Source organism: Callithrix jacchus, chromosome 5 (genome assembly GCF_049354715.1).
Source record: "Callithrix jacchus isolate 240 chromosome 5, calJac240_pri, whole genome shotgun sequence".
NCBI lineage: Eukaryota > Metazoa > Chordata > Mammalia > Primates > Cebidae > Callithrix > Callithrix jacchus.
The window spans coordinates 68164458-68186475 of record NC_133506.1 but is presented as its reverse complement, the minus strand read 5'-3'; the positions used below and the strand labels follow the sequence as shown (position 1 = coordinate 68186475).

Below are 22018 nucleotides of genomic sequence, written 5' to 3'. Positions count from 1 at the left end.
GTGGCCCCCAGAGGAGTCAAGCCCAGATTCCAGGACTCCTGGCCGCCTCCTCCCTCCTCCAGCCAGGCCCAATCTGCTGACATCACAGAGTCCTCGAAAGGCCCAGGTGTAAGGGGAAGCCCACACTGACCTCAAGAACCCTCAGCTGAGGCCAGCCTCAAATGCAAGATGCCAACAGTGTGACTCTGAGGTGTCTTCCTTCCTAGGCAGCCCAGACAGGCCACCTGGTGCTCAAGCTTGTCCCCACGTGCCCCCTGCTTTCCCCAAACACAGTCAATATTACCCCACCTGCACCCTGCCCAAGCCTCTCTCAGCAGCAGCGGCTTACCTGAATCCTCAAGAGCATGGGCTCCAGAACTGGAGCATCTGCGTTTCCCACTTTCTCTGCTGTGTGACCTTGGGCAAATGACATAACCTCTCTGTGCCCATTTCCTCCTCTGTAAAACGGCTCCATTTGAAGACCTGCTTCATTTCATATGGTTATGGTGAGGTTTAAGTCGCTTAATCCACGTACCATGTTTAGAACAGTGCCCAGCACACAGTAGGTACTCAACAAATGTCATAAATGTCAACTGCCCCAGGGCCTAGGGATCTGAAGGGATGGGCCCTCATGCCCTTGGCCAGTCCCTGTCGGAAGGACCTGGGTCCCCATGTGGAGGTCTCAGTCTCCGGCTCATGCTGGGAGTCTTACTCCTGCTCTGGCTCAGCTCGGCTCAGCTCCCACCCCGGTAATTACAGGGGCCTGGGAGCCTGGCTCTGCTGACCTGGCGCTGGATGGCTCAGGCTGGGAAGCCACAGCACGGCCCCGCCGGCACCCCACCAGCCTAGGGACCGGGCCAAGGCCGTCCCTGAGCCAGCACCCTGGACTCAGGCACACTCACTCCTACCCATCCCCAGGCTTCCACAGGGCAGGATCCTGCCCCCATCTGCCCGGAGGAGGCTACATGACCTTCAGGAGCATCTGGCCCCTACTGTGAGCCTCAGGTTGCTCATTTGAGAAGTGGCCCAGAATCCCAAGACATCCCTGCTGGGTTCACTTCTGAATCTCAATCGGGTTTGTTCTATGTGTGCCATTCCCCTGCCCCCACGCCACCCTGCAAATCTGGGTCATTAATGGCAGAGCAGCTTAGTGACCATCTCTGCAGGGACCACAAGGATGAGGTCCCCAGCCCAGAGCCTTGACCCCTCAGAGAAACACCCCTCCCCACCCAAAAGTCCTGCCCAAAGACCCCACCAGCCCTAGAGAGACACCACCCCCGGAGCCCAAAGCGCCCCCCTCCTCCCTGCTGTGTCTCTATGCCCAGAGTGGGCGGGGCCGGGCAGCTGGGCCTCTGGCCTGTGGTTCTAGTCTATCATTTGGGGCCAGCTTTACTGGAACCAGGCTCTGCCTTAGGAATTTGGGGGCTTTGCACAGCCACTCCTTGCCCAGCTCAGCCTCCCCAGTCCTGTCCTGGCCCAGGAACTCCAAAGACCACCAGGGGCCAGGGACAAGGTGGCCACAGCCTTATCATGACCCATGGGGGTGTGGGCTGCATGCCCACAGACACAGACTAAGCTAGGGGCCTGGGGAAGAGGATGGGGAAGAGATAAGAGACTTCTGAACAGCTCCCCTCAAGCCCACAAACCCTCAGCCTTCTCCCACATGCTGCTTCAGTCACCAAAGAGGCCAGGACTGCTGCTCCCCACCTCAGATGGAAACTGAGACGCAGAGGCTGCAGGAGCATGGTCGGGCTGGCCCCCAGGCTCCCACATGTGGCCTATGGTCCCCACCTGCACCCTAACACCCCCCAAAAGGCTGCAACCCCCAGTCACCCCGCAACATCCACGCCAGCTGTCCTCACATGGGTGCTAGAAACAGTTGAGCAACAAGTAAGCCCACCCCTCCCCAGGCACCGCCCTTTTCAGTTTACAAAGCCTCATCCTGCTGTTTGCCTCCTGGAAGCCTCCTTCAGAAACCCCAGGCCTGACAGTGAAGGAATCCCGAAGACCTCACAGCTCTAGGAGCAGAAGTGGGGAGACCCTAGCCAGGGCTCCAAGAGGGCAGAGGAAAGTGGGAGGCAGGACAGGCCCCTGTCTGCAGCCTCCAAGCTCTGGCTGCTGCATCATTCCAGGTTTGTTTCTCCCTCTGATACCGATGCTCACCCTCATCTCCCCTATGGCCCCATTCACCAACCTCCCAGCCAGCAGATGAGGACTAGGCCCAGAGCAGGCCAGCGCTCTGCTTCACACAGCCTCCCTGTGTGACCTGGGCCAGCCCTTTGCCTCAAGTGCCCTATCTGCAGAAGAGACGGGGCAAAGCTGCCACTGTGCCCTCCTGAATGTAGAAAAGCTGCTCTGCCCAGCTTGGGGTTTGGGCAGCCTCATTGTCAGGCTGAGGCCTGGGTAGACGGGGACTGCCACCAACTACTTCCTCCCATTTCCTTCCTGGACACTCAGGACCTGAGGTACACTGTGACCCCTGGTCAGGACAGACAGCACCAGCCACTGTTGGAGAAGCCCACAGCAGAGGGCTTGGCCCTTCACCTGAGCTGTCGAGACCTACCAGTCCCCTTTCAGCCCAGAAGAATGTGCTTCGGGTCAGGCAGGACTGAGCCACCCCAAGTCTCAGCCAACTGAGTCTGTGACTCAGGCAACAGGCTCAAGCCTGGGCATCTGCCATGCATGTGGGGGTCCCAGGTGTGACTGGGCTCTGCCCCTCATGGCTGGAGGGGGACGGCGACCCTCCATGGGGATAGGTGCTGTGATGGAGGTAAAGCAGAATTAGGCACCAGGAGTTCAGCCAGGAGTTAGGCGCCTGGTTCAGCCCAGAGCACTGGAGAAGACATCCTGGAAAGAGGATGCTGCTGAGACCCACCAGGGGACACTGCAGTTGGCCACTGCACTTCCGGGAAGCAGCTTTTGGTGTCCTGGGGAAGAGAGGTGCAGGCACAGCCAGGGACCAGCAGAGACCTTCGTTCCTGAGACCAAGTGCAAGAGAGGGACAAAAATCATCTGTCATGGATTCAGGGATCAGAGAGAGCCAGGATTTGCCTCCAGTCATACAGTAAAGCTGGCAAAGGCTGGCAGAGCAGCAGCAGGGAGCTCAGCCCAGGAGACCTTTGGAGCCCACGAACCCCTAGGGATCGGGCCAGTGTTCTCCTGGCTCCCCCACTCTCATCCCCCTTCTGCCTTCAAGATTTCAGGCCTCCACTGGCAGAAACAAAAGCCACTTCCTACTGCAGAAGGATCTGGGGAAGGGACGAGGAGCTCCTCCTCTGAGCAGCTCTGAGCAGGGCAGTCTCCATCTCAGAACAGGCAGACCTGCTGCCTTCCTGCCTCATCCACAAAAGTAGAAATGGCCCGTCACCGGCCCAGGGCCCCAGACCAAGGTAGTATGTTTCAAAGCACTTCCTCTGGCAATGCACCAGAGGGGCCAGCAGAGCCCACCGGAAGGGCCTTCAGGAGGAAGCAGGAGCAAGGAAGTGGACAGCAGGCAGTTAGTCACGGGGCGCTGGCATTCCAGGCCACCCGGCGCTCCACCTGGGTGCTGGCCCTGCCAGCCAGGCACTCTGGATGCCCCGCCCCTCAGGCCTCAGCTGCGGTTTCCCCACAGTGCAGATGTGGTGGCCAGGACCGGCCACCTAAGAGGGCAAGGCAGGGGCACTGCATATCCTCAAGGTGGCCATCCTTATCTAAAGAGAGAGCCGCAAGGCAGGGCCTGGCTTAGACCCTACCCACCCAGGTGGCGCTGTAAAAGCCCCGGGGCCTCAGTTTCCCCATCTATCAATTCTGGATAGACTTAACGGGACAGACCACAAAATGGGCCCATAGGAGAGTGAGCCCCAGCCTGGCACCCCCTCATCCTGCACCCAGTTCAGCGGCTCCGTGGAAGCCGCCCAGTCACTCCCGGCTTATGTTCCCAGCTGGGTCCCCATGCTCTTCGCTACTTCTGGGTTTGTGTTAGTGAGCGGTTGCCATGGTTACGAGTCTCAGCTTCTTTGGCAGAAAACTACTCCCCCCAGGGCAGGGCTCTGCCTTTCCTCAACAGCCCCCACTCTGCCCAGCTCCAAGTGCCCAGGCTGCCATGGGCTGGATGGAAGCAAAAGAATTTAAATAGGTCTCAGAAGGAGAGCAGGTACCCCAGAGAAGTTGGGGAAGGATCTCAGTTCCCAAGTAGTCACTCACCAACCATGAACAAGGCTGGGGCCGGCTCCCTCTTGTGGGGTCTGTTCCAGGAGCAAAATACTGCCACCTACACCCGCAGCTCTGCTTCCATTTTACAGTGGGGGGCAGAGCTGTTTAGAAGGGCTGTGAGCCCCCCTGTCTGAGGAACTCCCTCCTTCTCCTGACCTGGCAGCCAGGCATGGGCTCTGAATGCAGACTGCGTGGCTGCTGGGCTGGTAGGGGCCATGTGAACAGGAGCCTATGGGGCTTCAAACTGCCTTGGCTCAATTAAACTGAAATCCACCTGCCCAAAGGGCTCTGGCCTGAGTCGGCAGAGCTTCGTTCCCAGGCCAGAAGCAAGGAGCATGCCCCTACCTCCACCGGGGCTCCTGGGGCTAGAGAGAAGGCCGCACTGGCTGGTGTGGGCTGCTCCGCCCCACATGTGACCTTGGGGAAGTGTCTTTGTTCTCTGAACAGCCGTGTTCCCATCTGCACAAGGAGGTGGAAGGAAGGACTTAGAAGAGGTTTCTGGGCTACCTCGATTTCATCCAATGGAAGCAGCGCTCAATAAGAAGAGAAGCACAGGAGCCTGGCCCTCCGCACCTGATCCTCCGAGGCTCGCTGCCCTCAGGGGGTTCTCAGGGGGCAGAGAGGCTGTAATTAGCAGGATCACCAGTTGGGTGGCGCTGGGAATGCTCTCGCAGTGGCACAAGCTACTGGAGTTCCCAGGATGGAAACCAGCCCTGTGGAGAAGGGAGGGGCTCGCAAAGGTGTCCTGAAAAGGACTGTCATAAACAGAACAACAACAAAAAAAAACCAGGAAGGGCATCGTGGCCAGGGGCCCCACTTGAGCAGAGGCATGAAAGAGAAGGCAGCTGATGCTCGTGAAGCCCTCCTAGGAATCTGGCCCCGTCCCAGGTGCTGGAGATACAGTCTCATTTATCCCACACAACCCGGGAGGCAGGCGGGAGGGGAATGATCACACAGAAGGCTCAGGTGATGTCTTCAAGGTCACACAGCTGGGAAGCCAAAGACCCTTGCCTTGATCTCTGGCAGCAGAGACTCTAGACCTACACTGTCCACTCTGGTGGCTGCCTGCCACCGTGACATGGACATGTGCTGTGAATGGAAAACACACACACTGGGTTTCAAAGCCTTCATATGCAAATGAAAGCAAAATATCCCAATAACAACTTCATATTTTTTTTATTCATTTTTTCTTTTTCTTTTTTGAGAGGGAGTCTCACTTTGTGGCCCAGGCTGGAGTGTAGTGGTGCGATCTCGGCTCACTGCAACCTCTACCTCGTGGGCTCAAGTGATTCTCCTGCCTCAACCTCCCAAGTGGCTGAGACTACAGGCATGTGCCACCACACTCGGCTAATTTTTGTATTTACTTTAGTAGAGATGGGGTTTCGCCATGTTGACCAGGCTGGTCTTGGACTTCCAACCTCAGGCGATCTGCCTGCCTCAGCCTCCCAAAGTGCTGGGATTAAAGGTGTGAGCCACTGCATCTGGCCACTGAACTGACATTTTAGTGGGGCTGACAGAAATATATATGTCGGTTGATAATAAATACTGTGAGGAAGAATAAAGCAGACTAAGGGATTACAGGTGCACGCCACCACGCCCGGCTAATTTTTGTATTTTTAGTAGAGATGAGGTTTCACCATGTTGGCCAAGCTGGTCTCAAACTCCTGACCTCAAGTGATCCACCCTCCTTGGCCTCCCAAAGTGCTGGGGTTACAAGCATGAGCCACCATCCCCAGCCCTAACAACTTTTATATTGATTGCATGTTGAAATAGATTGGATATTGAGTTAAATAAAATATATTATGAATTAATCATACCTATTTCTTGCACTATTTTAATCTGGCTACCAGAAAATTTGAAATGAATATGTGGCTTACATTATATTCCTTTTGGACAAAGTTGATGTTTGCTATGAACAAACACATTTAAAGGACAGATTAAAGAAGGAGAGTGGGTCCTCCTGTCACTCTTTGGTGGGGAGCTGGGGCCAGGTAGGTGCGAACATCAAAGATGGAGCAGGTCAGCGCCTGCATCCCTTCCTCCATCCCAGCTGGGCCAGCCAGCAACAGGTGGACTCAGGCCTGGAATGCGCACTCCCCGGCCCCTAGCACATCAAGCCATGGCAGTTACCTTAGAGACAACAAATAATCCTAAAAACTGAACTTGGGGAAGTGGAGATGGGAAAATCTGCCATAGAGAGAGGGGCAACCAGGCTCATCCGGAAAGGAAATCTGTCTGCTGTGTGTTGGGAGTGGGGTGGTGCGGGAGCTCCCATCCCAGACCAGGAGAGGGAGGGAGGCACAGCCCAGGCCAGTGTTTGCACAGGGTTTTCCGGGCCTCCCTCCCTAACCGACCCACGCCCCTCTCAGCCACCACTCCCCACCTCCCCTCGCCTATTCACCAGAAATTTCCTATCTCATTCCCCCATTCTGAGAGTCTGACTCTGAGACCCAAGTAGAGGTGGAGGCAGATAAGCGCCAGACCTCCCTGATGCCACTTTCTCAGGCTCTGCCCCTGGCAGAGGCAATTCCCCTAAGAACGTCAGAGGGGGAGGTCTGGGGCTGGAAAAATAAAGTTGGAAAGCGTTACAGTGCCAGAAGTAGTGCCTACCATTCATTCTTCAGCTGAGAAAAGAGGGGAAAACCTCTTCCCAGGCAGACCCTTGCTATGAGATGTAACACCAGCTTTGCCAGTCACTTTGCTGGCCATTTTGGACAAGGGTGTACAGGGACCTTGGTCCCCCCCATCTACATCCAGAAGCCTTTTTTGAACTGACTACAGGTCCTAGGTAGTCTCTGATTTCTCCCTCAAAGGATGGCACTTAAGCTCCCAGGTCCAGGCAGCATGGTGCATGGAAGATGGGGGTTGGCTCAATATTCCTGCTCTCTAGACCAGAGTAAGTGTCTCTTTGGGACAGCTCCAAGCAGAAACCATATCACCAGTACCCACTTCCAACTTCCTCCGGTGGAAGGACAGAGAGCCAAGGGGTTTTGAAAGCAGGAATAGGGGGGAGGGGAAGCCTTTGCTCTCTCATCAGAATTCCTCCCTTCCACTTGACACAAAACTCCATTCAACAGAGGGGAGACTGAGGCCCGGAGAAGGGCACCAGGTTTATGCCAGGGCTCTTCTCTCAACTGCCACAAAGTTCTCTTTAGAGTCTGTCCAAAATAAATCCTTGTCTCTCTCTCTCTCCTCTCTCTCTCTCACTTTCTCTCTCTCTCTCTCTCTGTGTGTCTCTCTGTCTGTCTCTCTGTTGTGTGTGTATTTGGTAGCTCCAGATTTCACTAAGCTATAGTTAGGCAGGTTCTGGGCCAGCATGCCAGGCACACAGTACTGCTCTCCTCCTGCAGGGAGCCCCTACCTATGCCAGTCTGGCCAGAGTCCTTCCCTCTCAAGGCACCACCATTCCCAACCAGTAGCAGCTCAGTCTAGGGCAAATTCCTACCCCCAGACCCACCCCTAAGAGCTGGGGAGGGGAGCCAGCAGAAGGAAATTCCAGAACCACGTGCATTCCCCCCCCCAAAAGCCCAAGGATCAATCAACCCACAAATGGGCAAAGAGACCTAAACACACGCTGAGACTGGCCCAAGGTCACACATCAAGCACATTAGGAGCAAATCTGGGACTAGAACCCAATCCCGACTCCAATCCCGTCCCCAAGGCTGATTCCCAGAGATGCTCCCTGAGGATGAGGCTCCGGGTCTCTGGTTCCAGAGGCCTGCGCCCCAAGTGCTATGGAGCAGGGGGAGGCGTCTTCAGGCCTCTGTACGGGGCCAGCTGCAAACCGCATCCCGGGTCCCCAGGCGCCGCGGACCCGCCCCGCCCCTCCCTCCGCTACCCGCAGCCCAGAGCCTTTGTCAGCCACGCGCTCACACGCTCACAAACACAACCGGGCCTCCACGCGCGCACACACCCGTCTCCCTAGCGCACACCCGCAAGGGGAACGAGCACTCGCGGCACGCACGCTGGGGGGTGGAGGCGGCGGAGAAAGGAAGGAACTGACGGGCCGTGGACGGACAGACGGCCTGGGCTGGGGGAAGGGAAGGAGGCCCGGGAACCTGCGGTTGGGGTGGAAGGGGCGCAGAGAGACGCAGAGAAGACTTGGAGAAGAGGACAACGGATGGGCCGCCAAGGGCTGGCGAGGACGCGCGGGCTGCTCCCGGGTGGGGACCTCTCCAACCCCTGGCCCCGGGTGGGTATGAGCGCGGAGGGGTCCCTTGCCCAGTTGTGCCTGAGCAGAGGGCCCGTGGAGACCTCACGTAGGGCCTGAAGCTAGGAGGCCGGGGACGACAGCTCTCTGGGGTCCCCCGAGGCGGGGGTGGGCTGGGTGGGGTCCTGGCCCCCGGGTGGGGTGGGGCCCTTGCTCACCTGCCACGGTGTACCTGTCCAGGTAGTTGAGCACGTTGCCCAAGCTGAGGATGGCTGCGGCTGCCCCCCGCCCGCGGCCCAAGCTGGCGGGTTTGGGCTGCGGCGCGCCCGGGGCCTTGGCAGCAGCTGCGCAGCCGGGGGTGCCGGGGGCGCCAGGGGCTGCGGCCGGGGCCCGCCTCACGCTGCCCGACAGGGTCTGCACCTCATCGTCCGCGGCCGAGACTCCAGCGCCGCCCGCGCCGCGCGCCCCGCAGCAGCCGCCGCCACCGCCAGCCCCGCGCTGCGCCCCCCGGCGCCGCCGCCGCCGCTCCGCGTCCGCCTCCTCCTCCTCCGCGCCGCCCGCCGCCGCCGAGGCGCACTCCAGGCACATCATGCCAGCCGGGATCGGGGCGGCGGGGGGCGCGGGGGGCGCGGGGCCCAGCCTGGGCCCGCTCAGCGCGTGCGTGCGCCGCGGAGCAGCCGCTGCACCATCCCGGTCGGGCCCCGTCGGCTTCTGCGCTCCGGCCCCGGCTGCGGTAGTGCCACCGCTCGGCTCGAAGCGCAGCGGTCGCCGCCGCGACTCTGACAGCTGCGGCCCGGCCCCGCCCCCCAGGGCCCGCTCCCAATCAGCTCCGGGCTCGGGCCACAGCCCCGCCCCGCACGTGCTGCCCCGAGGGCGGGGGCCCGGAAAGGGGGGCGAGGGGCGCGGGCGGCAGAGCCCCTCCCACAAACGGGGGCGCAGTCACCCTGGGGCCTCTGGGCCGCGAAAGCCCGCAGGGAGCGGGAGAGGGTTTGCTCTGGCTGCGGAGCTTGGAGCCGGGTGCTAGTGACGGCTCCCAGCACCTACTCAGGACTCTCCACCCAACCCCCGCCTCGGGCGTGGACTCCCAGCAGAGGTGTTGGGAGAGGGCTGAGGGCTTGAGTGTATTTGGGCGAACTGGATGGAAGGGTCTCAGATGGCTGAAGTCAAGGGCGCCTGTTGGAGAGCCAGTGGCTCCTCCCATACTCACACGCCCTGATTTAAACAGTTCAGGGAGGGCACAGAACCTCGACCTCCACCAGGCATGATGGGCTGGGTCGCCTACCTCCACAGGGCAACCCAGATCCAGCCCCAATCTACCCCGGGCCCATTCCTGGGTGGGCACCCGGGCCCTACCCTTGCCCCACAGAGCGGCCGGCAGCCCCTGGCAGGGGGAGCCAGGGCTCTGATTGGGGCCCAACAGAAACAGGATATTCAGAAGGGGCCCTTCTCTCCTGAGGGACCCATCTCCAAGCTTCAGACTTCCGGGTGCGTGCCAGTGTACAAAGCCCTCAGTGGGAGACGGGAGGCTGGGTCCTAGCTCAGCTCTGCCCTGGTGTGTGGCATGACTCTGAACAAGACATCCACTCTTTCTGGGTCTCTGTTTCTGTATCCGGGGGCAGATGGCAGGATGGGATTCAAACAGTCACTTCCCCTTGGTGGGTCAGGGCTTGGGGTTTCTGCCTCCTATGGAGAGTGGTTGGGGAGCTTCTGTGTTGCTGACTGCCATCACGGTTTCGCCCCTCCTCAGAGGTGCTGTGGCCCTGTGACGATCCCCGCCTTCCCTCCCTCATTCACCTGTTTGGGGCTTTCACTGAAATTAAAATCCTGTACAAAGTGCAGAGGACAGAATGTTAGAACTGGACAGACCTTCAGAATCCAGTTAATTATTCCCTGTGTTTCACAGACAAGCCCCAGGGCATGGACATGACCCATTAGAACAGGCAGCCAGTCTGTGGCGGGGCTGGAGCTCACTCCCCACTGCAGGCTTCTCCAGACCCCACGTCCACAGGCAGGTGCATCTCATGAAGCTGGCAGGCACAATGAGTCATGCCATAGCCAATGGGTGACGCAGCACGAGGCACCCCCTCCACTGTCTCTTGTGAGCAGAGTTAATCCCCAAGCTGGTATTTCTTGGCGCCTTCGAGGTGTATTTTAAATTCTGCAAAGTGACTAAAAATATGCTTCAGCATGCTGGGTCTGAATGGCTGCGATGGGAGGGTTAGGAAAACATTTCATTCTAAAAGTTGCCTGCTGCCTCTTTCCAGCTTGCTGAGCTCAGGCCTGCAAAGGTGGATGGGGGTGGGTTCCCCTGGGTGGCCTGGCATGACGGGTGATTAGCAAGCAAGGGTAGAGCTAGGCGCTCCGTGGGGCTAGAACCTGGCCCCCACAATGATCCTCAAAAGTATGTGATGGTGCCAGCAGGTGGACAGAGTGCAGCTGTGGGAGGCTGCCCAGCAGTGGAACTGTGTCTGGTGGTGAAAGGCACAACCACAGCTCTAGACCCAACCCCATGGTCCCCTCCAGGGGGAAACTTTTGGCCTTGACAGAAAGGGGTGCATTCTCTGTCTATTGCCTTCCCTTTTCACCACTGGGAAGGTCCCAGAGCAGGGGAAGAGGGTGGCGTTGTGAGCCTTTCAAACTGGGGACCTCTGAGCTGCCACCAAGAAAGCCAGCTGTTCCCACTGTTTCACTGGGGTTTCAGCTCTAAGACAGTCTCTAGGATAGATCCTTGTGTGGGAGAGGGGGGCCACCAAGGGCAGAGCAACAAGGAGAAGAAGAAGCTCTTTCTGGTTGTGCAGCCCTGGGCAAATCCCCGAAGCCTTCTGAGAAGCTCCGGCAGTATCCTGGGATGGTCAGATATAAGACTGGTAGGGTTCTTTCCTCCATGTCACCAATGAGGAAACTGAGGCCCAGGGATTGGAAGTGATTTGCCCAAGGTCGCACACCTGGTAAATGATGGCACATGGACTCAAACCAGGTGTGTCCACCCTCTAATCCAGCACTTCTTCCACTCTCCCACTTGCTGCCCTCAGCCTCTGCAAGACACTGTTTCCTCAGCATCATAACAGGAGGCTGAACTCCATAGCTAAAGGACATTGTGAGATTCATCTATTAGATCTAGAACACAGCTCCAAAATCAAATGGGGGCCAGGTGCGGTGGTTCATGCCTATAATTCCAGCACTCAGGGAGGCCAAGGTGGGTGGATCACTTGAGTTTGGGAGTTCAAGACCAGCCTGGACAAGATGATGAAACCCTGTCTCTACTAAAAATACAAAAATTAGCTGGACATGGTGACATGCACATGTAATCCCAGCTACTCAGGAGGCTGAGGCAGAAGAATTGCTTGAACTTGGGAGGCAGAGGTTGCAGTGAGCTGAGATCGCGCCACTACACCCGCCCTGGGTGACAGAGCGATGCTACATCTTGAAAACAAAACAACAACAAAGATTAAAAACAAAACAAACAAGAAAAACCAAAAACAAATGGGGGAAAAAGAAAAGAACACACACACACAAAAAAAAAAATGGGGCACAGGACATTCATGATCATTATTCAAAGGGCAGGTATATTCAGGAAGTAGTGGGATAAACACAGAAAAGCAGGTTCCCTTGCTCAGGGACTTTTCAGAGCCTTGACTATGAGAATGGTCACTCTGAGTCTCCCACAGGGAAATATACGATGCCATATTCCCAGGTGTGCGTGACCACAGAATGTCCTGTAAGACTAGAGCTCGGCAGAGCACACACTGAGAAGTACTGGCCTAGAATGTGCTCGCCCCTCCGTGGCTGGCAATTGGGAGCTCAGTCCTTCTGCCCCCTGCCCATCCTCCTGCACGGGGCTGTCTCCAGGGCTTAGGCCTTGGTGGCTTCCCTTCTCCCTTAGCAGCTTCTGCCTTGACAGCCTCTCACCTAGGCCTGAACTTTACTTTTTTTTTTTTTTTAATTTTTTTAAGAGGCAGGTTCTCGCCAGGTGGCTCATTCCTGTAATCCCAGCACTTTGGGAGGCCGAGGTGGGCAGCTCACCTGAGGTCTGCAGTTCAACACCAGCCTGGCCACCATGGTGAAACCCCATCTCTACTAAAAATACAAAAATTAGCTGGACATGGTGGCAGGTACCTGTATTCCCAGCTACTCAGGAGGCTGAGGCAGGAGAATCAGTTGAACCCAGGAGCGGGAGGTTACAGTGAGTCAAGATCATGCCATTGCACTCCAGCCTGAGTGACAAAAGTGAAACTCTGTCTCAAAAAAAAGGCAGAGTCTCTGTGTCACCCGGGCTGGAATGCAGTGGTAGAATCATAGCTCATCGTAACCCTGAACTCTTGGGCTCAAGCCATCCTCCTTAAGAAGGGGCTTCTTGAGGCCAGGCTCAGTGGCTCCCAGATTGGCTCCTGGATTATGCCTGTAGTCTCAGCACTTTGGGAGGCCGAGACAGGCAGATCACTTGAGGTCAGGAGTTCAAGATCAGCCTGGCTAACATGGAGAAACCCCATCTCTACTAAAAATACAAAAACTAGCTGGGCGTGGTGGCACACGCCTATAATCCCAGCTACTCAGGAAAAGAATCGCTTGAACCAAGGAGACAGAGGTTGCAGTGAGCTGAGATCACCTCACTGAACTCCAGCCTGGGTGACAGAGCAAGACTCCGTCTCGGGTGGGGGGCGGGGAAGGGAGGGGCTTCCTCTCCTGAGGGTCCACACTTCAGCTTGCCAAGTGGCTGGGACTACAAGCATGCACCATCACATCCAGGTTTTTGTTTTTAGCAAAAGGGTTTCACTATGTTGACCAGGCTGGTCTCAAACTCTGGAGCTCAAGTGCCCCCACCTCGGCCTGCCAAAATGCTGGGATGAGAGGCATGAGTCACTATGCCCAGCCATAGCCTAAACTTTCAATCTTCATCCATGTGACCCCAACACCCCAACCTCCGTCTCTATTCAGGGCCCCATCTCCAAACACTAGATCCATGTGTGGTCCCTACGCATCCCCCTCTGCCCACCCAGATATCCCACGGGCACCTTGGGTCAACACATTTGAAACTGAACTTGTCATCTCTGCCCCAACCTGCTCCCGCTCTGGTATCATTCGTCTTTTGGCAAAAAGCATCATCGTCCACACTGTCGCCAAGCAGGAAGCCTGGTGGGCCACTGGGGCTCCTCTTACTCAACACCCACATCTAAAGCCTTTCCATTTTTTCTCTTTCACTTCTCCCCATGTCCATACTGCCTGCTCTGCCCGCTGGCTTAGCTCAGACCTCTCTATGTCTCACCCGGACCCTTGCGAAGCTCAATGTCACCTGCTCTCACATCCCCCTCCAGTCTTTTTATTTTTGAGACAAGAGTCCTGCTCTGTTGCCCAGGCTGGAGTGTAATGGCATGATTTCTGCTCACTGCAACCTCCGCCTCCTGGGTTCAAGCAATTCTCCTGCCTCAGCCTCCCAAGTAGCTGGGAATACAGGTGCACACCACTGTGCCCAGCTAATTTTTGTATTTCTAGTAGAGATGGGGTTTCACCATGTTGGCCAGGCTGGCCTTGAACTCCTGGCCTCAAGTGATCCACCCACTTTGGCCTCCCAACGTGCTGGGATTAAAGGCGTGAGCCACCCCACCAAGGTCGTTTCTCCATATTGCTTTCCAGTCACTTTCTGAATCACACAAAGGACCTCACCATTACCTTGAGCGAAACCTTTCTAAGGCTCTTCACTGGCTATAGGGTCAAAAATGTCTAATTTCCTTAAGGATCTCTAAGAGCCTTCACAACCTTTCCCAACCCATGACTCTCTCCAGCTTCAGATCCTATGACCCATCTCTCAAAATTACCCTCTGCCACACTGAACATGGAGCTCCCTGAACTCACAGTTATAATACTTCCTGGAGCCTCGGGGAGGGGCAAGAATTGAGGCACTTGTCTATAGCCCCCATCCGCCCCTCAACAGAAAAGCTCTTGTCCCACTAACACAATGATGGTTCAGAACCACGGAGAGCATCCCGCAAGCAACACTCCCCCCACCCCCCCACCCTGGACCCTGACTGAGGCACGCACTGCCTGTGCCGCCTACTCACTCATCCTTCCCACTTGTCCTTCAGGAACCCAGTACAGAAACAGCTTCCTCCAGGAAGCCTTCCCTGACCCACCAAACAATCATTTCCTTTTCTGGGCTATTGAGCAACCTGTGTATCCTTCCATCACACCAACACGATGCTGATTTTGTCTGTACAAAATTCTGTTCCCCACCCTTCACCAACAGACCGTGAGCCTCAAGGGCCTATACCCTTTCTGATTCATCTCCACGAGCCAGTACAGAGGAGGTGCTTAAAGACTGTCGACTGAATGAGTAAATGACATTTAGCAGGTGCCCAGGAAATGTGTATTAATTTGTATCATGTGTCTGTTGGTGAGTGACTCAGAAACGAGACGATTCCTCTCTTGGTCCCTCTGGAAGAGGCATTTTCTTCCTGATATGACTCCACCCTCCATTAGCTTCCACCTGCCATTTGCCTCCACCCTTTGATTAGCCTTCCCCACAGGTCACCACCCACGATGGGGAGAAGGCACCTCCTCTGCTCTTGCTGTCACCAAGCTGAGGACTGGTTGGGGCCTCCCTTCCCTCCTCCAGCCCGAGCCTGCCTTTGCTCAGAATGCTTCATCTCTGCCTCTCTCTCCTGCTCAGAACAGATAGCTCTGAGTCCTAACACAGAAGTTCCTGTTCTGTCATTAGAACATTTTTAACACTTTCTACATTATAGAAGCTTCAGTATCCTTTCATCATGGATTCGGATTCTCAGAAATAAAGATGCCACTGAAGGTAATCAAGTCCAGCCTCTTCCTCAGCCCATGGAGAGGCTGCGGCTCAGAGATGGCCAGTGGCCGCCCAAGATATTGTAGTGGATGCTACCTTTGTTTATGTTTTCTGTCATTTTTCTTTCTTGTCTTTTTATTTTTATTTTTATTTTGAGACAGGGTTTTGCTTTTGTTTCCCAGGCTGGAGTACAATGGCACGATCTTGGCTCACTGCAACCTCCGCCTCTTGCATTCAAGGAATCCTCCTGCCTCAGCCTCCTGAGTAGCTGGGATTACAGACATATGCCACCCTGCTAATTTTTGTATTTTTAGTAGAGAAGGGGTTTCTCCCTGTTGGCCAGGCTGGTCTCGAACTCCTAACCTCAGGTGATCCCCCCTGCCTTGGCCTCCCAAAGTGCTGGGATTACAGATGTGAGCCACCATGCCCAGCCTGGCATCTTGTTTTCTTTAATTCCTGTTTTGTTTTGGTGCTCAGACTTCCTTCCCCTTCCAAAAGCACCCTAGTTTCATGGTCTTAATGGGGCTATAAACCAAGGCATGGGTGTCGGATCCAAGCTAGCCCAACTGGAATGTCTTGCCCAGGGCTTTAAATCTGGAGGAGAGTGGCAAAAGAACAGGGATAAAAGGTCTTGAGTTCTGGCACGGACCCCAAAATAATATGGCCTAGGAACCCCAGCTCCTGAATCTCCAAACTTCTCATCAATTCTATGAGTTCCTGATACACTTTCAATACAGTTTTGCCTAGTTAAGGTAGTCAATCTGTTTCTGTCACATACAACCCCGCAACACAAACTGATATGCTCACACAGGAGCACAAGCAGCCACACACCTCTCTGTGTTGAGATAAAGCATGACTCCCAGAACCTCCGGCTGCCAGCTGCCAACTTTGTCTGTAGAGGCTGCATTAAACAACCACCCAAACCCACCCAGGCACAGAGGAAAGTTAAACACTTCAAGGAATGAAACAAACCAATATTTGGTGCTGCAGAGGAACAAGCCAGGATACACAGCTTTAAACCCCCGACCTCCAGGACAAAGTAGAAAAAGAGATTTTAGGCCAGGCGCAGCAGCCCACACCTGTAATTCTAGTACTTTGGGAGTCTGAGGCAGGTGGATTGCCTGAGCTGAAGAGTTGGAGACCAGCCTGGTCAACGTGGGAAAACCCTGTCTCTACTAAAAATACAAAAAATTGGGCCGGGCGCGATGGCACACATCTGTAATCCCAGCACCTTAGGAGGCTGAGGTGGGTAGATCACAAGGTCAGGAGATCAAGATCTTCCTGGGTAACACGGTGAAACCCCGTCTCTACTAAAAATAACAAAATATTAGCCAGGCATGGTGGCACGTGCCTGTAGTCCCAGCTACGCAGGAGGCTGAGGCAGGAGAATCGCTTGAACCTGGGAGGCAGAGGTTTCAGTGAGCTGAGATCACACCACTACACTCCAGCCTGGGTGACAGAGAAAAATGAAAGATACAAAAAATTAACTGGGTGTGGTGGTGTGCTCCTATAATCCCATCTACTCGGGAGGCTAAGGCAGGAGAATCTTTTGAACCTGTGAGGCAGAGGTTGCAGTGAGCCATCACGCCAGTCTACTCCAGCCTGGGCAACAAGAGCAAATGTTCGTCTCAAAAAAAAAAAGTTTATACCAATACCCCCACATGGGCACACACCAACATGGATATGCACACACAGGTACATGTACATGATGTACATGCACACGGACACTCACGCCTGCATTCCAGGATAATACCTAGAGCTGGAAGGCAGCGTGTGTCTGGAAAGAGCAATGAACACATGGAGAGAGCAGGTCAGGCTTCAGGACTCGTCCTGCTGAGCAGCATTTTTCCTCCTGTTGACATTCCCAACAAACGAGCCCAGAGTATCAGTGGCTGGGATTACCCAAGTGCCCTTAGGCGGGAAAGATGTGTTCTCTTTACCCTCCACTCTAGCCTCTCCCAGGCTGGCATCATAACCTCCGCCCACCAGCACTGGCCCCAAAGAGGCAGGAGGTGGGAGTCTGGGTTGGCTACAGAGGAGATATTGATCTCCGTCACTCACACCATCCACCAGTCCCAGAGCTCCCACTGTGCCTCAAAGCCCTTCAGACAATAGCATCGTATCCACTCCTGAACAGACGTCTCGTGTGGCTCAGCCCTGGGAGCTCCACCTTGCCCTGCCCAGCAACCCAAACAACAGAATGCACTTGAGTCATAAGGAACTACCCTGGATTGTAGGATTAGAGCCCAGCTCCTCTGCCTGCATCTGAAGCCCCTCTGATCCCAGATGGCCTCTCTCACCTCCTCTCCCCACTCAGCAACACACGTACCCTCCTCTCTGGCTGCACCACACCCCTCCATGATTCATTGCATATCTTCTGCTCGGCCCTCAGTGGAAACGATGCTATTGTCTGAAGGGCTTTGAGGCAGAGTGGGAGCTCTGGGACTGGTGGATGATGTGAGTGACGGGGATCAATATCTCCTCTGCAACCAACCCAGACTCCCACCTCCTGCCTCTTTGGGGCCAGTGCTGGTAGGCAGAGGTTATGATGCCAGCCTGGGAGAGCCCAGCCACTCGGGCTAGAGTGGAGTCTGGTAAAGAGAACACATCTTCCCCCCACCTAGAATTCCCTTCCCCCACACCTAGTTACCAATTCCAACACTACCTCCTTGAAGGCTTCTGGGGCACGGAAACCCTTAGTCTTCCCACAGGTGTGCCACACTTGCCTGTCCGCCATGGGCTGCAAGGTCCATGGGCAGGGCTGGAGTCTGATTCACTGCTGGACACCCGGAGAGGCACCTGCTGATACCAAGGCATGTTTGTAGAGTTGGCATGAACAAGGTTTCTGCTTTTCCTCTACTGGACACTGGGTGGAGGAGGTGGCGGCTGGTATTTTCTTTTTGTTTTGTTTTTTGTTTTTGAGATGAAGTCTCACTGTGTCACCCAGGCTGAAGTGCAGTGGCACCAACTCTCTTCACTACAAACTCTCCCCCTGCCCCACCCCTGCCAGATCAAGCGATCCTCCCACCTCAGCCTCCCAAGTAGCTGGGACCACAGATGTGCACCAACATGCCCAGCTACGTTTTTGTATTTTTCGTAGAGGTGGAGTTTCACTGTATTACCCAGGCTGGTCTCAAACTCTTGAGCTCAAGCAATACACCTGCCTCTGCCTCTCAAAATGCCAGGGTTACAGGCATGAACCACCATGCTCAGCCAAGTGTTCTGATCTGTGGGAAGCGTTCACTCATTTTCTGGGAGCCTCGCCTCGCAGGGGTCCTCCCTGGGGCTGCTGGGAGGAAGGTTGAGACCCTGGAGCTGGGATTCTGTGGGTCTAGACCCAGCCTGTGCAAATCACATGAGGCCCAGGCTAGAAAGCCACATCAGCACACCTCTTAAACCCAGCCAGGGAGTCAGTGGCTCTCAGGCTCAAGGAGCCACCGAGATCACTCAGCCAGTGGACGCTGAGAGGGACTGGCGCATCCTGCTCCCACCCAGACTGGCTGCCTCCTTCTTAGGAAAAACAAAATATCCTCAGATATATTTTTCCTCGTAACTTCAAAGCCTGCCTGTGGCATGAGCTCCAAGCATTGAGTCACAGTCAAGGGCCTGGCCAGCCTGCGGAGAGGGTTGGCTCTCAGGCAGGTGTGGGCTGAGCTGGAGAACCCTGCTCCTGGGGCCTGTTGTGGCCAAAAGTGGGGGCTGAGGGACACCCCACAGAAGGGAGGGACGGAGCAAGCCAGGGTCAGGGGGTGTACAGGAGTCTCAATCTCTGCTCTGCCTGCAGCTGCTGGGAGACAGGCACAGCCTGGCACAGCGAAGGTGGCCGTCAGTGAGTTAGCAAGTGATCGCCTAGCCGGGCACCAGGGGAGGCGGAAAGAACATGAGAACAAGCCTCCCCACTGCTGCCCGCCTGAAAGCTGTCGATCTCCCGCAGGGCCCACTGAGCCCAGCTGCTCTGAACCCAGCGGCAAGCAAGGGCCCCACAGAGCCAGCCCCTCCCACAGGCTGTGCCAGGGTCAGAGTATGGGCCCAGGGAAGGCCAGGGATGCAGAATGGGCAGGCCAGGAAGATTCCTTCAAGATCACTCAAGTCCTCAGCAGGGTTTCGGGGCAGGGCGCCCGTGTCTATGTGGGTGTGGGCACTTCTCCATGTGGTTACCTGGAACCTAGAGCCACATCCCCATACCAGTGCCCAGTGGAATCTCATCTTCAAGACTGAGATTCAGCCCCCACGTTTTGTTCAAAGGGTGAAGTCGGTGACCTGGCATGGTGGCTCCCACCTATAATCCCACCACGTCGGGAGGCCAAGGTGGGTGGATCACCTGAGGTCAGGGTCAGGAGTTCAAGACCAGCCTGGCCAACATGGTGAAACCCCGTCTCTACTAAAAATACAAAATTTAGCCAGTCATGGTGGTGGGCACCTGTAATTCCAGCTACTTGGGAGACCGAGGCAGGAGAATCGCTTGAAACCAGGAGGCGGAGGTTGCAATGAGCTGAGATGGTGCCACTGCACTCCAGCCTGGACAACAAGCGCGAAACTCCATCTCAAAAACGAAACAAAACAAGCAAACAAAACAAAGGGTGGAGACCTCACCCGTGACTTTGCAGAATGGAGAAGCTGGGTTGGAGTGGAAGGTCCAGGGTGAGGACCCCTAGAGACCCATGCCCAGCACCCCCTCAGCTTCCTCACTTTAGGGGCAGCCCTGCACCCTTGGCCTGGACTGCCCATCCCATCATCTCCTGTTTCCCCTCTAGCAGAGGCACAATAGGCTATAAATAACACGCTGGTCTACAGGCCTGAAATCCATGGGATCTGTACTGGCCCCGCAGCAGCCAGGCTGAGGACCCCAGGCTGGAGCAGCCATGATCTGGCTACAGGCACAGACCTAGGCCTCCCACACAGGGTGCTGACAGCTCAATTCCCAGCCCAGCCACGGGGTCCTGCCAGCTCTCCAGCTGGGAACATAAAAGTGGCAGATGCGCATCAGCCGGAGTCCCCGAGGACAGCCAAACAGGAACGGAGGCACTGCTACCATGGGGACCGACGGGAGGCATGCAGGCAGGGTGGGTGCAGGCAGGGCAGGTGCAGGCAGGCGCCTCAGGGCTCCTCTGCGGAGGCCCCAGTGCCAGAAAGCAGGCCTTGTCTCTCCAGGTCCTTGCTGTCCACATCCTTGCTGTCTGGGGTCCCTGCAGGAGGAAAGATGCCTGCCTGAGAATGCAGAAGGTGCTTTGGGGCCAGCGCTCGGCACAGGCTGTCCAGAAATCCTCCATGTCCCATTCTCGAAATACATTCCAGATCCACCCGCCTCTCATCATCCTCAGTGCCACTGCCCTCGTCTTGGCATGACTCTCCCCTGGAGGGTCTCAGAGTTGGCTCTGCCTCTCGGCCTCAATGCTGACCCTCCCGCAGTCTGTTAACATGGCAGCCAGGGCGATGCTTTGACAGTATCGCTCCTCTCCTGGAAGCCCGCAGCAGCTCCCCTCTCTCTCTGAGTGAAAGCCACAGTCTTCACAAGGACCCCTTCTCTGGCCCCTTATCCCTCATCCCTACCGTTGTCCCTCCTGCTCCTGCTCCAGCAACACTGGCCTCCTTGCTGATCCTCAGACACATCAGGTGCACTCCCATAGCAAGGCTTTTGCACTGCCCGAGCACCTTCCCCCGGGGGCTGAATGGCTCACTACAGACCTTTGCTGCAGTGTCACCTGCACAGCGGGGACTCTTGCAACCTGTGCACACCTGTCCCTCTCTCCTTTCTTTTTATATTTTATTTTATTTTTTTGAGATGGAGTCTCACTCTGTCACCCAGGCTGGAGTGCAGTGGCTCAATCTCTGCTCACTGAAACCTCCGCCCCCTGGGTTCAAGAGGTTCTCCTGCCTCAGCCTCCCAAGTAGCTGGGATTACAGATGTGCACCACCTCGACCAGCTAATATTTGTATCTTTAGTAGAGATAGGGTTTCACCATCTTGGCCAGGTTGATCTTGCACTCCTGACCTCGTGATCCACCTACCTTGGCCTCCCAAAGTGCTGGGGTAACAGGCGTGAGCCAGCAGCCTTTTTTTTTTTTTTTTTTTTTGAGACAGAGTCTCACTCTGTTGCCCAGGCTGGTGTGCAGCAGTGCGATCTCAGCTCACTGTAGCCTCCGCCTTCTGGGTTCAAGCGACTCTACTGCCTCAGCCTCCAGAGTAGCTGGGTTTACAGGTGCCCGCCACCCCACCCAGCTAATTTTTATATTTTTACAAAATACAAAAATGACATGGGGTTTCACCATGTTGCCCAGGCGGGTCTTGACCTCAGGTGATTCGCACACCTCTGCCTCTGCCTCCCAAAATTCTGGTATTACAGGCATGAGCCACCTCACCCGGTCCCTTTCTCCTCTTTCCTGCTTTATGTCTCTCTGTAGCACTCGTCACCCTGATCCTGCTGTATCTTTCACTTTTTCTGTTTCTGGTCTGTCTTCACCAACTAGAGTGTCAGTTTCTACAGGAGCCTGGACTTGGCCCAATTCTTTGACTGCCCAGCATCTGCAGTCTTGCCTGGTACGTAACAGGGGTGTACTAAGATTCCTGAATGAATGAACAAACAAGCTGGCCAGGGGCTCAGGGGGTGGCCAGTGCTGTCCCCTGCCCCTAGGGTGTCCAGCCCTGAGCCTGGCCTGGTGCAAGAGGTGGGGGTACCTGTGCCAGGCTGCCAGGCCCAGGCCCAGGCCTGGTCTCTCTCCAGGTACAGCGCAGTCAGCAGGAAGCAGCTGCCCCCGAGGGCGACTGCAAAGGTGCAGCACAGGAAGCTCTGTTGCAGGCTGAGGAAGCGCTGCAGGTAGGTGTCGGGGCGCCTGGCCCGCAGGGCACTAGAGATCTGTGGAGGAGAAGGAAGGGTCTGCCAGGTCCTCCAGGCTGGCCCCTAG

The 22018-nt window shown here is 55.9% G+C and overlaps 2 protein-coding genes across 9 annotated transcripts in view; both read right to left on the bottom strand.

Annotated features, from left to right (window-relative positions):
* The window catches only part of SPNS2 (SPNS lysolipid transporter 2, sphingosine-1-phosphate), a 39761-nt gene extending 30680 nt beyond the window's left edge, over positions 1-9081 (bottom strand). For all 8 annotated transcript variants that reach the window (XR_013535452.1, XR_013535454.1, XR_004743116.3 and 5 more), the window contains exon 1: positions 8542-9081. Coding sequence is in view for 4 of the 8 variants with exons in the window: in XM_035299539.3 (XP_035155430.3) it covers positions 8542-8914 (373 nt within the window). In the remaining 4 variants the exon portion in view is untranslated. The remainder of the gene's footprint in view (positions 1-8541) is intronic.
* Positions 9082-20091: 11010 nt separating this feature from the next.
* SPNS3 (SPNS lysolipid transporter 3, sphingosine-1-phosphate (putative)) overlaps positions 20092-22018 on the bottom strand; it is a 60980-nt gene continuing 59053 nt past the window's right edge. The window contains exons 11-12 of the mRNA XM_078372538.1: positions 21792-21969; positions 20092-20302 (exon numbers count right to left, since the gene is read on the bottom strand). Of these exons, the coding sequence (XP_078228664.1) occupies positions 20214-20302; positions 21792-21969 (267 nt within the window). The 3' untranslated portion in view covers positions 20092-20213. The remainder of the gene's footprint in view (positions 20303-21791; positions 21970-22018) is intronic.